The sequence below is a fragment of the Acanthochromis polyacanthus genome, chromosome 18 (assembly GCF_021347895.1).
Source record: "Acanthochromis polyacanthus isolate Apoly-LR-REF ecotype Palm Island chromosome 18, KAUST_Apoly_ChrSc, whole genome shotgun sequence".
Lineage (NCBI taxonomy): Eukaryota > Metazoa > Chordata > Actinopteri > Pomacentridae > Acanthochromis > Acanthochromis polyacanthus.
Window position 1 is genome coordinate 2314400 of NC_067130.1, and position 16463 is coordinate 2330862.

General features: G+C 38.9%; 1 protein-coding gene across 5 annotated transcripts in view; it reads left to right on the plus strand.

The window, feature by feature from the left end:
* The window catches only part of LOC110965207 (A-kinase anchor protein 2), a 109299-nt gene that overhangs the window by 28959 nt on the left and 63877 nt on the right, over positions 1 to 16463 (plus strand). For all 5 annotated transcript variants that reach the window (XM_051938335.1, XM_051938336.1, XM_051938332.1 and 2 more), the window contains exon 4: positions 9350 to 9471. In XM_051938335.1, the coding sequence (XP_051794295.1) occupies positions 9350 to 9471 (122 nt within the window). The remainder of the gene's footprint in view (positions 1 to 9349; positions 9472 to 16463) is intronic.

The window sequence follows — 16463 nt, forward strand, 5'->3', positions numbered from 1 at the left end:
TTGAAGTACATGGGATACATCTTGCATACATTTTTATTAAAAGTAAAAAATCTAACGTTTAGTTCATTATGATCATGTCTTTACAAATTCCATAATAAATACTGGTGGAATTTGTGACCCATCCAGAATGAGTTGAAAATGATCCATAATTACTGAAAATTTGCCCTAAATGACTCGAAAATTATCCCAAAGAGACAAAAATAATCCAAAATGGCGAGAAATAATCTAAGCTGATATAAAACTTGTTGGAAACGACTCAAAAATAGTTCAAAATGACTCAAAAATTGTTCAGAATGACTTGAAAATGACCCATAATTTCAGAAAATTACTCTAGAATGACATGAAATTCGTCCTAAATGACTTGAAAATGATCCCAAAGACACGGAAATGATCCAAAATGACGAGAGATGATCCAAGCTGACATAAACCTTGTTGGAAATGACTCGAAAATTGCCCAAAATGACTCAAAAATTGCCCAGAATGACTCAAAAATGGTTCAGAATGACTTGAAAATGACCTATAATTTCAGAAAATTACTCTAGAATGACATGAAATTTGTCCTAAATGACTTGAAAATGATCCCAAAGACACAGAAATGATCCAAAATGATGAAAGACGATCCAAGCTGGCATAAACCTTGTTGGAAATGACTCAAAAATTGCCCAAAATGACTCAAAAATTGCCCAGAATGACTCAAAAATGGTTCAGAATGACTTGAAAGTGATCCGTAATTACAGAAAATTAGTCTAGAATGACATGGAATCTGTAATGACTTGAAAATTATCCCACAGACACAAAAATAATCCAAAATGGTGAGAAACAATCTAAGCTGACATAAAACTTGTTGAAAATGACTCAAAAATTGTTCAGAATGACTTGAAAATGACCCATAATTTCAGAAAATTACTCTAGAATGACATGAAATTTGTCCTAAATGACTTGAAAATTGGTGTCCTGAAACTTGAAAAAGACTTGAAAATTATCCCAAAGACACAAAAATGATCCAAAATGACGAGAAATGATCCAAGCTGACATAAAACTTGTAAAAAAGGCAAGAAAATTGTCCAGAATGACTCAAAACTTGTCCGGGAGGGATTTTTGAAGTACATGGGATACATCTTGCATACATTTTTATTAAAAGTAAAAAACAAAAAAACAAAGAATGTTTTTATGTTAATTATGATCATGTCTTTAGAAATTCCACAATTATTAATGATGGAAACAGTCACTTATTAATAAAAATGACTGGATATCATTAAATGTCAACTCAATAACCGTCTACTATGATACAAAAAGTCCCGAAATTATATGTTGACCCATGGAACCACATGCGGTGATCAGTATTTACAACGGAGAATTGGGATTCGAAGTCCGTGTGGCGACACAACGAGCGCCGCCAGTGGTCCAGTCTACCTTCATTCAGCGTGTTCCCAACTTACTCCGTGCACGCAGCTGGTTACGCAGAACTTCTATTTCCGTCAGGCTGCTTATTCCTGTCTCCGCATTCTGCTCCTATAAATACTCGTCACATGTCAGAAAAACGTCATTACGAGCGTGACGAGGATCACAATCCAACTGTGTGCAATTCTGACTGCGCTGTAATGTGAAGGTTACTGACGCGTGTTTATCCAGCAAACAGACTTTTACACAATAAAACCAGCCAAGAAAATATTAAAATATGAGTTAATAAAACTTGAGACGTGGCAAAAAGCCTGAAATATGCTCTGATTTGCTTTTTTGCGTGCTCGTGTTACATGCAGCTGTTTGTTCACGTTTTCTTGGATTTATTGTTTCATCTGCAGCTGAGCTACATTCTGCATGTAAGAGATCCGAGGTGAAGCAGTATTCTTGGCAAGTTAAATGTCAGGTAGTGAATTTAGGGTTGGATTAAAATGAAGTCGAGGTGAAGGTGAAGGTAGAGAGTTCATGTTAAGGTGAGAAGGTTGCAGAGGAACAGGACGAGTGATGAAAGCTTCCGTTCATCTCTCTCGATCTGCTCTTTTTCTGCAAACATTACCTTGACGTGAACTGTCACTGAGAGATGAAGAGGTGCTTTTGAATGCATTGTGTTCTAGCGTTGTTCTGCTGCTTTTACATGCAAGTGTGATTAATTACTCCTGCACACGGATGCCTGAGTTTTTGGCCGACAGGTAGCGGTTCCGTCTAAATATCCAAATCAGAGCTCCTGGTGCCGGTTAGAGCTGCAGAGTTTTCCTTGGCTGAGTCGGGCAGCCTCGACTGTTTTCTTCTTTCCAGAAAAACACTCAGATCCAAACACACACAAATATATCCCCTAATACTTACTGCCAGCCTCTACCGGTAAGCCAACATTTTTGTTTCAAGTAAACACAGATTTGACATTCACATTATGAGTGGTTAGTGGGACGCAAGCTGTGGACAGACTGTGAGTTTAAAAGAAAACAGAAAACAATGATTTATGTAAAACTTGAGAGCTTCATCTAGTTCAGGTTCCACATTCAGCCCAATCTGACCAGTAAAATCACAGCATAATGACCTATAAGTAACCACAACTCCTAATGGTTCCTTTGTTTTAGTGCAAGAAGTACATTCTGAAAATGTTCACATTTAAGGAATTATCTTTTTAAAACGAATTCAATCTCAGCAACATTCATCCTCAGTTTATCATTTCCACATTACAACTTCCAGATCACAGAGTGTCTACAAAGGAACACAACATTTAGTCACAGATATCTGGAACTGAACCATGGAGGATTTTACTTTATGATCAAAATCACAAAAGCCAGACCAAAAGAAGGACAAAAAAACAACAAAAACAAGTGAAAATATGAAAAAAAGGAGACACAAATGCCAAAAATGTGAAACAAAGTAACAAAATAATTAGACAAACATCACGAAACAACACGAAAAGAGACAAAATTTGGCAAAAAGTTTCAAAACAGCAAAAAAATGGACAACACAAGTAAAACAAAAACAACACACTAAAAACAGCAAATGAAGTAAAATACAAAATGACAAAAATAAGACAAAAAACACAAACGAGACAAATAGAAAACACAAAACGACAAAAACATGAGACAACCGACAAAAGTCAGACAAAAAAAGAAGACAAAAACAACAAAAACAGACAAAATATTACAAAAGTGAGACACAAAATGACAAAAGAACAATCTAGTATTTTACTTTATGATCAAAACAACTTGTCATGGTCTAGAAATTATTTTAAATTTGTAGTTTTACGAATTTACAATCTGCAGTTAATGTCTTCTCTGGAATTTTTACACTTTGAGGGCCGGATTGGAGCCTCTGGAGGACCACTTTTGGACCACGGGCCTCATGTTGGACACCCCTGCTCTAGAACTTTTAATTTTGACTTCTGTGCCCTCGTCATATTTACAAAGCACATGAATAAAAGCAGTGAAACACAGGTCAAAGCAAAAGGCGTTTGTCAGTTTAGGTATAATTTATAAATTTGTTTTATGAGTTGCTCTTTTACCTTCTAAAGGAATTATTTGGAAAAATCCTGCAGCTCCAAATGCTGCACAGATGCAGGGCGGGTCAGAGCGCAGCTGTGGGCAGCCGTTACACTGCAAATATCTGTGGTAGCCACTTTAATATTTGCAATAAAAATACATTCCATCCTCTAATTAGATCCATTAAACACAGTTGGCATGAATGAATCTTTTATCAGATCAGTTTGGATTCCACATACCGACTGTTTTCCAGTGTTTAACACCCACTTATGGAAATATGGACAAGAGAGGAGCATTGATTAAAGCCATGTGCACGCGGTGATTCAGACCATTAAAGCATTCTGTTTGCTGCAGCACGGCTATTAATGAAGGTAAAGCTGTAGGGCTGGGAGTCGATCTCCCTCTAGAGTCCAGAATATAGCTGCAAAACATGTATACCCCCTGTCAAAAGTTTTGAGACACTTTCTCATTCAAATAAATTAGAACCTGTCTCAAAACTTTTGACAGGGGGTGTATTTAAGCAAATCTGACCCGTTGTGTCGGTCAGTTTACTGCAGCTGACCCAGCACTGAGTAAGGCTGAGGGTCTTGAATGTGCTGTTGATTTATTTCATCCTGCTAATGTTTGTTTTCTTTTCTCTCTGCATGGAAAGTAATAATCATGATAAATTACATGCGACGCCAGCTGTTGACATTTCAGGCTACTGCGGTAATTCCACCTTAGCCTGCTAAGCCTTTGGCGTTTTGTAAATGCTACCTGGCAGAAATCAAACATTACAGGACCAAAGTAATAACATGCAACAGTATTCACTATACAATGCAGATATACTGTATTTAGATGCATAGGTATACACACAGCATAGATATACACCAATCAGCCATTAAAACCTCCTGAAAATATGGTTCATGTTCACGTTGTGCTGCCAGTCATGAACACTGGACGCCTGGACTTTGGCAGTGGATCCTTTGTGATGGAACATCCGTGGCTCAGACTTGTTCCAACATTCAGTGGATTCTCCATCACGTTGTGATCTGATGCCACTGCCTTGAACTCTTGGTCGTGTTCCTTGAGCTGTTCTCAAGCAGTTTTTGTAAAGTAGTGGAGCATATTGTCCTGTTGAGGATGGAAGAAGTCAAAGTAGTAGTACATATACTACCATCCAGGCAATTTCATGTTCTCCATGAAAACTCCCACTTCTATCCATGTGCTAACATAACTGTACAAGGGTTTTCTAATCATCAATGAGCCTTTCAACACCTTTAGCTAACACAATGTAGCACAATGTAGGTTGCTGGAAATGTTCCTCTGTACCCCTATGGAGATATTCCATTAAAAATCAGCTGTTTCCAGCTACAATAGTCATTTACGACATTAACTATGTCTACACTGGATTTATCATTCATTTAATGTTATCTCCATTGAAAAAGAACTCCTTTTCTATCAAAAAATAGCAACATTTCTAAGTGACCCCAAACTGTTGAACGGTGGTATAAATGTCAGGTTTCCCAGCAGAACATTTAATTGTAATGACATGATCAATTTTGTTCATGGTTCTAATGTTGTGGCTAATTAGTGAATATAGACATACAGTATGTTAAGAGTTATATTAAAACAGAAAACTAATGGGGCCATTGTTGAAAATTTACCATGAGGTCACAGCTTTACTCCGCACCACCCTCTGCTACATGCGCTGCACACAATGCTAAACAAACTATATGATGGCATAATTTCTAAGAAATCAAAGCATATTGTTCTGCATCATGATGCTTATCAAACAACATGATATTACTCTTATAATAACAGCTGTCCACTGCAGAAATGTGTTTTTTGGGTTCAGTTTCTCTGCACTCATCTACCCGGTAATGATTCATCCACTTCACCAAAGCTGCTCTGTTTGTTTGGTTAAACACTTGATGTGTGTTTTTTGTATTATTTTTAGCATTTTATATCTTTATTTGACAGAAAAACAAGCAAATGTGGTGGATTAATATTCACACAAAGGTTTTCCACTGTCCTCGACTTGTTTGTGGTCCATGATGGAACCCATGTTACCGACTTTTTCGTGTCAAAAAAAACGGTCTTCTGATTTCTCACACCAGCAGCAGGTGATCTAAACTGAGCTGTCATTATCTGAAACATGGTTGCTTGCAAAGATGAAAGAAAAACTTGAAAAATGAGGTTTGATAAACTTATTCAGATTTGATAAGTGCATCCTTCCCTTATCTTCTCTCCATGCTCCTGAGAGAAAAATGAAAACCAGCAGGAGATATGATCTGAATGCACCCTAATCCAAATACGTTTGCTCTATCTGAAGAATCGAGCCCCGGCTGATCTCCAGTCTGCTGCTCTGTTTAGCTTCCCTGCTTACAACACCAGCAGGCCTGAACTCCAGATGTAATCAGCATCTGGTCATACAGTCCCATTTAATGGCCATTACCTTTGAGTGCCACACAACCAGGCAGCATGAAGCAGGCTTTGTAGTGAGCTCTCCAGAGACACAGTGGCCTGGGAGAGGAAATGGAAACTGGAGCCCAGAGATTCGATAAGGACCTCTGGGTTGCCTCTCAGAATGGAGGCGTTGATCTGAGTCTGGGACCGAGTAAACATCAGGACGACTCCAGAGCAAAGTTTAACCTCAACATGATGAAGCCTGCTTTCTTCAGGACATTTTTTTAGGTTTGCCTTCTGGCAGTTACTGTATGTAGTTTGATAATCTGGTCAAAATTGTCTATTTGGGTTTCTTGATGAAAAGCGCAGACCGTCTAAACAGCCTCAGAAGCTTCAGTTTAAGAGTTCAGCTGTGGTTGTGTGTCATCGCTCGACAGGAAATGGAAAGTCTGTTAAACAGCATGAGAGAGAGCAGGGAGCCGGCGGGTTCTCAGAGGAAACAAACGGCCAATTACTCCACGCAACTTCATTCACCGTGGCTTTTGTTGATCGCTAAAAACAGCACCGAAAACTGTCCGATAAGGTCCACAGGGTCGGTTCTTCCTCTGGTTAGGTCATGGTTTCTTCTCCTCACATGCAGAATGTTCCAGTGATCTCAGTTTGGCTTGTGGAACACTTGATGAGCTTGGTGCTAACTAAACACTAAATAAATCTCTGCAAAATGGGACAATTAACAACAAAGATGGAAAAAAAATACATGCACAAATATGGATAAGTTAGCAATGGTCAGTTTAACTTTAAAGAGCAAGTCCTAACTTCAGATGTGGTGCATTTATATCACCTTTTTCTTTTCAGCAGGAAAGCTGTATTTTAGTTATGATCTTTTTTCAACGACAGACACCAACAGAAAATTCCACTTATGCATAGAAATGCATTTATTTTAATGGTTTAGCAGGAAACAAAATGAGAATTGAGCAGACTTTTCTAAAAGAACAAGCAACACCAACTGTAATATATGAAGGTTTTTGTGAAGTTTAAAGCAGGATGTCAAACTCATCCCAACAACCTCAGTTTATCATTTCCACATTACAACTTCCAGATCACAGAGTGTCCACAAAGAAACACAACATTTAGTCACAGGAATCTGGAATTGAACCGTGGAGGATTTTACTGTAGGATCAAAACAACAAAAATAGACAAAAAAACAACAAAAACAAGACAAAATATTACAACAATGAGACACAAAATAACAAAAATGAGACAAACGACACGAAACAAAACAAAAACAGACAAAAAAAATAGACAAAATAGTTACAAAGCACCAAAAAAATGAACACAAAAGATACAAAAAAGCAACAAAAATAGACAAAAACATAAGTGAGACAAAAATGAAACACAAAACGACAAAAACAACATCCAAAACAACAAATAAAGGAAAATGAAAAATGACAAAAATAAGACCAAAAACAAAACACAAAACACAAAACATGACACGAAAGTCAAAAATCTGAAAAAAAGACAAAAAACAAAAACAAGACAAATATTACAAAAATGAGACACAAAACGTCAAAAGAACAATCTAGTATTTTACTTCATGATCAAAACAGCTTGTCATGGTCTAGAAATGATTTTAAATTTATAGTTTTACAAATTTACAATCTGCAGTTAATGTCTTCTCTGTAGTTTTTACACTTTGAGGGCCGGATTGGACCCTCTGGAGGACCGGTTTTGGACCACGGGCCTCATGTTGGACACCCCTGTTTTAAAGTCTAACTCAGCTGTTCGGTTGGAGTCTAGTCATCCAACAAGTCGTGCATCTTAAGTTTCATTCAGAATATATCTGGCTGACGCTCATGCTCTTCGTATGCAGGGTTAGCTCGGTATGTGAGGGTGCAGCGGTCGCAAACACAAACAAACAAATAGCCCAGCTGCAACATTCTGACAGCAGGTGGGAAAATGCTTCGGGAATCATTCCTGTGTGTGGAAGAACTCACACTGTTAATTGTGGACTCTACAATCTACAACCGAGCAACGGTCTGACAGTAAACAGCCAAAGGTGAAGCCGAGTGTTCCCGCTCGGCTCTGTTGTGGTTACAAAACACAACTCCAGACGCAGACGGAGATGTTAGCGGCTCGATCACAGCTCAGGCATTCAGCTATAAAACAATGAAGACACATAGCAGCGCTTACTAAGGAGCAGGACCACCGATATGGCTGCCAGTACACTTACTACAGCTGCAATGTTTCGCTAACAGATTGAAGCGAAAATAGCAAACTTTGATTGATTCCAGGTTCATTTTTATTAGTCTGTTCCTAGATGAAGATCGCTTATTAATGCTAAGATGCTCTCTGAGATATTTTAATGCCCTTTGTTTACTGCATTCTGTCATTTTTCTGCCCAAGCAATGAATTGATCAACCTACTTTACTCTGTCAGGAAGCACAAATGTGTAAAATGGACCATTTTAAGATACCACTTAAATGTATAAGCCGCTTCTTACTTTGCTAAATGCCACTAAATGGTGATTTCTTAAACTGTCTGCCATGTATGAGGGCACATACTTGTTGAATTAATATTTTCTGCACTTTTTTCACCTAAAAACACTCTGAAAAATAATGTTTTTGCACAACAAAAAGAACTGAATGCAAGAGTTCTATTTATGAAACTACAATGAGTTGATGGAGTTGGCCTTACCTCTGCAGGCAAACATATTGTTAAATACCACGTACTTAACGATTAATACCCAAAAACAAAAGCAGTTTTTAAGTTGATTACTCAAAAAGCTCAAAAAAATGAAGTTGATTCAAGTAGTATTTCCAGTGTTATGTTCTTTATTAGAAATTTTTAAGTTGACAAAAGTTAAATTGCTCCACTGCACTTGAAATCCTGACTAAAAGGTGAAGAAAAATTTAATTTTAAAGTCATGTTTATCAAATTATCTGAACCTGAAGTTAGTTTGAAATCAACCAAAGCAGAAACTTGAGTTTAAATTAAATTACCACCATTATAATGTCAGCTCATCACAGTGATGTTTTCAACTTAAAATACTCATCTTAGTGGTGGGAACAGGCCTCTTCATGTTTGTTCTTTATTTAAACTTGCAGTACATTTACATGAACAAAATTCATTAAATGTTAAAAAACACTGTTACGAAAAATGTTCATGAAAGCATTTAAATGTTAAAACAAACGAGAGCAGTTGGAAGTTAAATAAGAGGAAATTAAAAAGGCTTTTGATTGTTCTGCATGTTTTTTTTCTGGGTTACAGCCACACAGTGATTAAAACAGGATTTACCAAACTCAGAAAACCACATTTTAGAATGAATTCTGCTGAACAAAATGCTTCCAAGTCTTCATGTCTCGGTATTTTTCTAAACTTGAACGGAGCTCAATGAAGCTGCGGTATCATGGCATCAAGGCAAACATCCCAAAATGTCCATCTGCTCCTTTTAGTGAGCTAAAATCGGTCTTTAAACACCTGTCACATGTGTTTGTTTGTGTCCTCCTCAGTCCAAAGCCATGCGGGAGCGATGGCTGCTCCAGGGGACGGGCGTGGAGGAAGAGGAGGCTCGACGGAAACAGCTGGAACAGGATGAAGAGCAGGGGAAGAGGCTGGAAGACATGATTCACAGGTAGCATACAGGACCCGGGTTTAAACGCTGCTTAGCTTCCTTTTATTATGGGATGAGTTCCAGCTCAGAGTAAAATACGTTTCCAGTATCATCAGATGATCAGACTGAACAGATGTTAGTAGCAGAGAAACAAAAGCCGTCACAGCTGGTCCTGGTTTTCTTTCCAGCACTGTGCAGCCAAACTGAGATATTTCCAATAGTATCAATATATTATCCTATTATCTGTTTGGATTCACACATGTGATGCTGAAAGTCAAGAACTTGGACACTTTTAAGCTTAAATTTTGACTTATAGCCATTAAAAAGGCACCAGGAGTTCAAATTCTGACACATTTTACTGTAAAGTTGTAACTGTTCTGCAGTTTTACAACCTCAAAGCAAAAAGATAGAATAGGAAGGAAAAAGATTACTGAAAATTAGAGGAACTGAGAGCTGCAGGGGGGAGAAAGTGAACTTTTATATCAGAAACCGAAAGTTAAAAGAAGATTCAAGGCTGGTGAGTGGAAGCAGGGCGTCTATGCCAGAGGGTTGAAAACGGGAGAAAAAAGAAAGAGAGTGGTGTGATTCTGTGTGCTTTTCCTCTGTTTGTGTCTCTGGGAGGAGCTTCCTGATTCCCATCAAGCTCTGCTGTGAGATCGTCACTTATTCCCCGATGAAGTCGGGACATGAGATCATGCTATGAATAAAGCTGCCGGCTCTCCATTATGATGCAGGGTGTGAGGTTGGGCTGGGCGGCTTGTTGAGGTTTTCAGGAGAGGCCTGCAGACAGAAGGATGGAACACATGTGTCCAGAAGTCCTGTGATAGAATCTGACACAGGAATAAGGTGTAATTTTTTAGTAAAACTGTAACATGCATCCTCTGGCAGACGGCTAGGTAGTTTTGTAGAGACACAGGGTGGATTTAGTTCCTACATCAACAGTATTTCTGCATTTAGAGACCTGAAAAGAAGTGAAGATGATTGGAAAGATGCTGACTCTGATAATAAATAGCCTGAGCTCGGACATCCTTTACATTTAAAATGCACCTGGAGAACTTCAAGTAAAGCAGCAAAAAGGACAGTTCTCAACCCTTTAAGGTCTCTACACAGGAGAGACAGGTTCAAGGACGGTCATCGTCATGGCGACCAAAGACAAGCTGTCATAAAGTTCTGACTGTCAGAAATTTGGGGTGATCCTCTCACGGTGTGATGCTGCTGGACCTACGACAACTAACTGACCAATAGAAATGCAGCATGAAATGATGTACTGATCACTAGCGATGAACCCAAATAGATGATTTGTGGGTGTTTTGTTGGAAAAATGACAGACCATGACAGTAAATGCTAGCGTGAAATGCTAGTAGATGCTAACAAGTATTTACTTCAAGCTCCCTTTGCAAGCTCTCTGTGGCATCCACACAGAGGAAACGTCACGTCGTGCCCAAAGATTATGAGATTGATGTCGTCCAGTGGAGCAGCTGTTAACTTAAAATTACACAGTGTGCAGAGGCCTTTAGGGCACTCATTGAAATACTTGGAAATTCAAAGTTTCAACCCTAGAGTTTTATTGGAGGACGTAAGACTTTATTTACTTTTGTGACATTTTTCAAAGTCAAGGTAACTGAAGTTACCATCTAGGGTTCCTTGCCTGAAAAAAAATCCAAAAATGTATAAATCATCAATTAGCACAACTACTCACCCATAAAATGTGTGAGTTTCGTCAACTATCCGTGGTTAATTTGGACGTTTTGACCGCAAATATGAAAGAGGACTGAGCTGCAAGTCTGTCTTTTTCCAACTTTGGAGAAAAAAGAAAGTTTGATCTGCTGATTGGTCAGATGCCACGATGTAGTGTGATGTAATGCAGTGTAATCTTCTCTGATTGGCTGGGAGGAAACCACATGTTTCTGACCTCACTGAGAGGTTTAAAGTGTGCTGAAGTTACCAAATATAATCGCTTGCTCGATAAAGGGCTGCAGGATTTTTTTTTTTTTTTGAGGAAATAGTAGTAGTAATTTCATATTCTGCCTAAAGATGTGGAAACTAAACACCGATTCCTCACAAATTAGTCAATAAAACTACACTGAGGGCTCATTTTTACTGCTGTATAAATCAATGCAAACAACATCTCAACTCAAAAATGTCTCCTGTGCAGAAAGGCAAAGTTTTAATGCCATCCATCCATCCATTCTCTATACACCGCTTTATCCTCATTAGGGTCGCGGGGGGTGCTGGAGCCTATCCCAGCTGACTCGGGCGAAGGCAGGGGACACCCAGGACAGGTCGCCAGTCTGTCACAGAGTTTTAATGCCATAAACTGTAAAAATAAATAAATAAATAAATGAAAAGTAAATTTCTTTGATTATTTATTTTACACAGAAATTGAAAATCCATCATGTCTAGCATTTTTCCAACTACCCACAGGTGTCATAAATACTGGAAAAATAACCGGCGGTTCAATATACTATAGATATTTCAATACTTAGATCTTTTATCCGTACACACTGCCTGCATTTCAACCTAATTCAACCAAAAAAATCTCAGATTTTTTATCATGTGCTTGTTGTTCACAGCTGAGTCATAAACAGCTTCTCAGTTATGGTGAGAAAAGTAGAATTATTTCTTTTTTACTGAATCTATACATATGAAATTGTTTTTGGCACATTTTTAAATGAGATATGTAGAATAAAAGGATTTAGGTTAAATCTCAGCAGCGCATCACAGATGATGAGTTCAAAGACCGTCAGAAACCTTAAAAACCCAACAGTTCTTTGTGTTTGTGGCTCAAGTAAAGGGTGTAATTTTGCCAGTTTTTACAGATAACAGGCCTTTTAGAAAGCAGCAAGTGGGTTTTGGGGTTGAGATGTATTATTTGATCGTTTATATATCTAAAAGGAAAGGCTTTGGGTTAATTTGGCATCAGTCAGGCTAAAGCTCCACCTCCTCATCTATCAAATCAGTGCATGAAAGAGACTCTGTGAGCGACTGCAGGTTGTCACCAGAGCTGGAATAACATCAACACCAAGCGCCGTCACGAACACTGCGGAGAACATTGACTCCGGTATAAACAGAGCGGCAGTGAATGGTCAAAGAGAGAGCATTGTAGGGCCGAAGTACAGTCGGGATTGTGGAGCTGCTCCGTGTGAATCGCCTCATTCAGCCGCCGGTGAATAGAGTTGTTGTCCGACGCTCTGTTTTCTCATAGAAGAGATATTACAGTTTGAGGTTTTAATTAGTCTTCAGAGCAATTAAACTATAAAGATAACTGTTAACAGAGCTGCACTTTAATGTGACAGTGGTCTGGTTTTACTTTGAAGAAAAACAGCTTTATTTAGTTCACCAGAGCAGTGCTAGCGTGTCCACCAGACAACTGTGTCACAATCAGCTCCAAAACCAGAACCAGAAAGTCCTGAATGCCACAAGGCTGCCACAAAGTATTCGACTAAATCTAGAAGCTGGCGGATGCCTCGTTGTCCTCAAGTCAGATAACCTGCCATTTTTCCCGCACGTTTATGCTGAAGAGTGAGATTTTCAAGCAATTACTGCTGTGAACCGGAGTCTCAGATGTCTGCTGGAAATCGCTTTAAGAGGAGCTCAGCTGTTGAGGATTAAAACTCTGGAGGCTGAAGCAAACCAGCTTTACCAGTGGCTGAAATGAAGTCCCATGTGTGGGAGTGGAAGGAGTGCCTCGAGTAGAACAATGTGAAACCCTGTAATGAAACTATTTCACACAAATAAAACATGGACATTGGGAATCTTTAAAGAAACGATGCGAAACTTTATATCAGGGGTGTCAAACTTATTTTAGTTCAGCTTCCACATTTAAACTCCAGTGGGCCGGACCAGTAAAACCATAGCATTGTAACCTATAAATAACCACAACTCTTAATGTTTCCTTTGTTTTAGTGCAAAAATTTTTACATTTAAGGAATTATATTTTTACAAAACATCATGAACAATCTGAAATTTCTTGAGAAAAATAAGTTCAATTTCATCAACATTCATCCTCAGTTTATCATTTCCACATTACAACTTCCAGATCACAGAGTGTCTACAAAGGAACACAACATTTAGTCACAGACATCTGGAACTGAATGATACAGGATTTTACTTTATGATCAAAACGACAAGTCAAAAAGATAAGAAACAACAAAAACAAGACAAAATATGAGAAAAATGAGACACAAAGCGACAAAAAAATTAGACAAATGACAAAAATGAGACAAAAAATTGCAAAAATGAGACATGAAGTGACACAAAAATTCCATAAATGACACAAACAAGACAAAAAAATGGCAAAAACGTCAAACAAAACAAAAATAGGCAAACAATACAAGTGAGACAAAAACAACACAAAACAACAAAAATGATGCGCAAAACAACGAATAGAGAAAAACATAAAATGACATAGAACAATCTACTGTTTTACTTTATGATCCAAACAACTTGTCATGGTCTAGAAATTATTTTAAATTTATAGTTTTACTCATTTACAATCTGCAGTTAATGTCTTCTCTGTAATTTTTACACTTTGAGGACCGGATTGGACCCTCTGGAGGACCACTTTTGGACCACGGGCCTCATGTTGGACACCCCTGCTTTAGATGCTGTTGTTATTTGAGTGTGAAGGTCGGAGACATTTTGGACTGAAGAGGACACTGATGGACACCGGGCACCTCGGTGTGTGTGTGTGTGTGTGCATTTCAGACCGAGGGTGTGGCATCTATATTTACACTCTGTGGGACACCATCCCAGAATATCCCGTAACCCGGGCAACAGCAGTCTTTCCACTGCTGATAGGGACAGAGGTGAACAGAGGGGACGGACAGGGACACTGAAAGTTATGATCTTGTACAAACCTCCCTCCGTCCACCTATAAAGCGTCTCCAGCGTCCTGTAACTAAAAGCTCAGCAGCCCCAGACGTCTTGTCCGTCCTACTTTTACTGCTGCACTAAAAACATGGACACCGGTGGACGCTTTAATGACAGAAAGAGACAAAGACAAAGCAGTGGCTCTTACAGATGCTTGTATCTTTTCATGCACATAAATAAGAATGGGAGAAAGAGGAGGAACAGCCGGATCCGTGTGTGGAGAACAACCCTACTGCTGCAGAGCTTAAAGACAAACCGCAAGAAGCAAAAAAGAAGAACAGACGTCCCTTCAGATTATCCATAGGAATGCACAAAGCTAATGGAAAACACATTATTGAAAACAAAACACAAAGCGATCCAGACAACAGCAGTGTCTTTGTGCTACCTGGTGTCCCGGCTACATTTTCTTTAGTTCCAAAAACATTCTGGGAAAGTTCTACTCATATTTTCAGTGAGAAGTTGTGTTTTAGTTCCTAGAATGCTCGATAATTTAAGACGTTCTGAAAGTGTTTGGTGAGAACTTTGTTGGACTTTTACGCTAAGTTCTAACTTTGTTATCATGGAACGACCATTAAAATCAAAACACAATAACTTATAAAAAACAGAAAAGATGCAAAACAAAACGAGAAACAAAGCGACAAAAACATGACACAAACGACAAAAACAAGACGAGAAACAGCAAAAACAAGACAATGTATTACAAAAACAAGACGCCAAACGACAAAAGTGAGAAACAAACGGCAAAAAATGAGATTAACGACACGAAACAAAACAAAAAGACACAAAAAAGTTACAAAGCGACAAAAATTTGACAAAAAAATTACAAAAGCGAGAAACAAACCCACCAAAAAATAAACAACGTAAGTGAGACAAACGAAAACGGATAAAGCAAAACACAAAATGACTAAAAGAAGCCGTTTGTGTTCCTCTGCTGTCGTTGTGACCCAACTTTCAGGAACACACAAAGCGACAGAGCGATGAAGAAACTGCCTCCATGGTGGAAAGACGTAGCAGAGCACGGAGAACAAACAGACGGAATGAGAGAGTGTGGAGCAGCAGTGGTTCTTCTACAGATATCCTATCATTAACGGGCTGAGTAAACAGAGGAGGGACACGGCAGAGAAAGGCCTTTCACAATGCTAACCCTGACCGAGCCGGATTCAGCGTCGCCATCGGTGTGGGAGAGCTTTTCTAAAGCTGCCACATCCACAAGACCAAGTTCTCAACTGGTCCTACAGAGGAGGGAGGTTTCACGAACATGCAGGCTCATTTTGGACACGCCGTTTTGCATCTCTTGTGTGCACAGATCAGGATGTAGACGTTTCCCTCCCCTCCTCTGTATCCGTGACTATCAGACTATTATCCTGACTTTCCCAGCTGCACTGACCTTATTTCCCCACAGCGGATCGATGCCGCTTCGTCTTATCTCGTCTAACCATCAATAAATCACCAGACTAGAAACCACCAGGAGGTAAATGGAGTCCATGAGGTCCGGCAGGCAGCAGTGTGGTTAAAGCAAACTAAACTTGTTGCAGCAGTGAAGTGCCCCGTATCGGGTTACATAACGTTCTAAGAATATTTGTCTTTTGCCTCACAGTGGCGGTGCGAGAGAACGTGGTGTTTGTCCAGAGAAGTTTCAGTGCATTTCAGAGCAGATTGTTCCACTTTACAGAGTCGGTGTGCTCTCATTTAGGAGCTTAAATAAATAAAACCTCGTCCAGTGACGGAACATTCTGATGCATTAAAATTTGCTCTGTTTTTGGCTGGTTTATGACCAAATTCACAGGTTGTTTAACACCTCAGACCTACAGCAAACTGTGTATTACTTGAGTCAAACATAGCTGTTTGGCAGCGTTACGCTTATTTTCTGAACCTCTACAGAAACCACCGCATAAATTCAAACTGCAGTAAAAATAAACTCCAACAACCAAAATTCTGTCTGAAGAAACTCCTTCAAAGCCCAGACAAAGACACTGAGTTAGAAAAGATAAATATCTCTGTTTCAAAGCCTTATGTGACTAAAGTCTCCGTTTCCAAAAAACTTCATATTTTTAACTCATTTTAGTTCAAGTTCCACATTCAGCCCAATCTGATCTCAATAGGTCCAGATGAGTAAAATCATAAAATAATAACCTACAAAT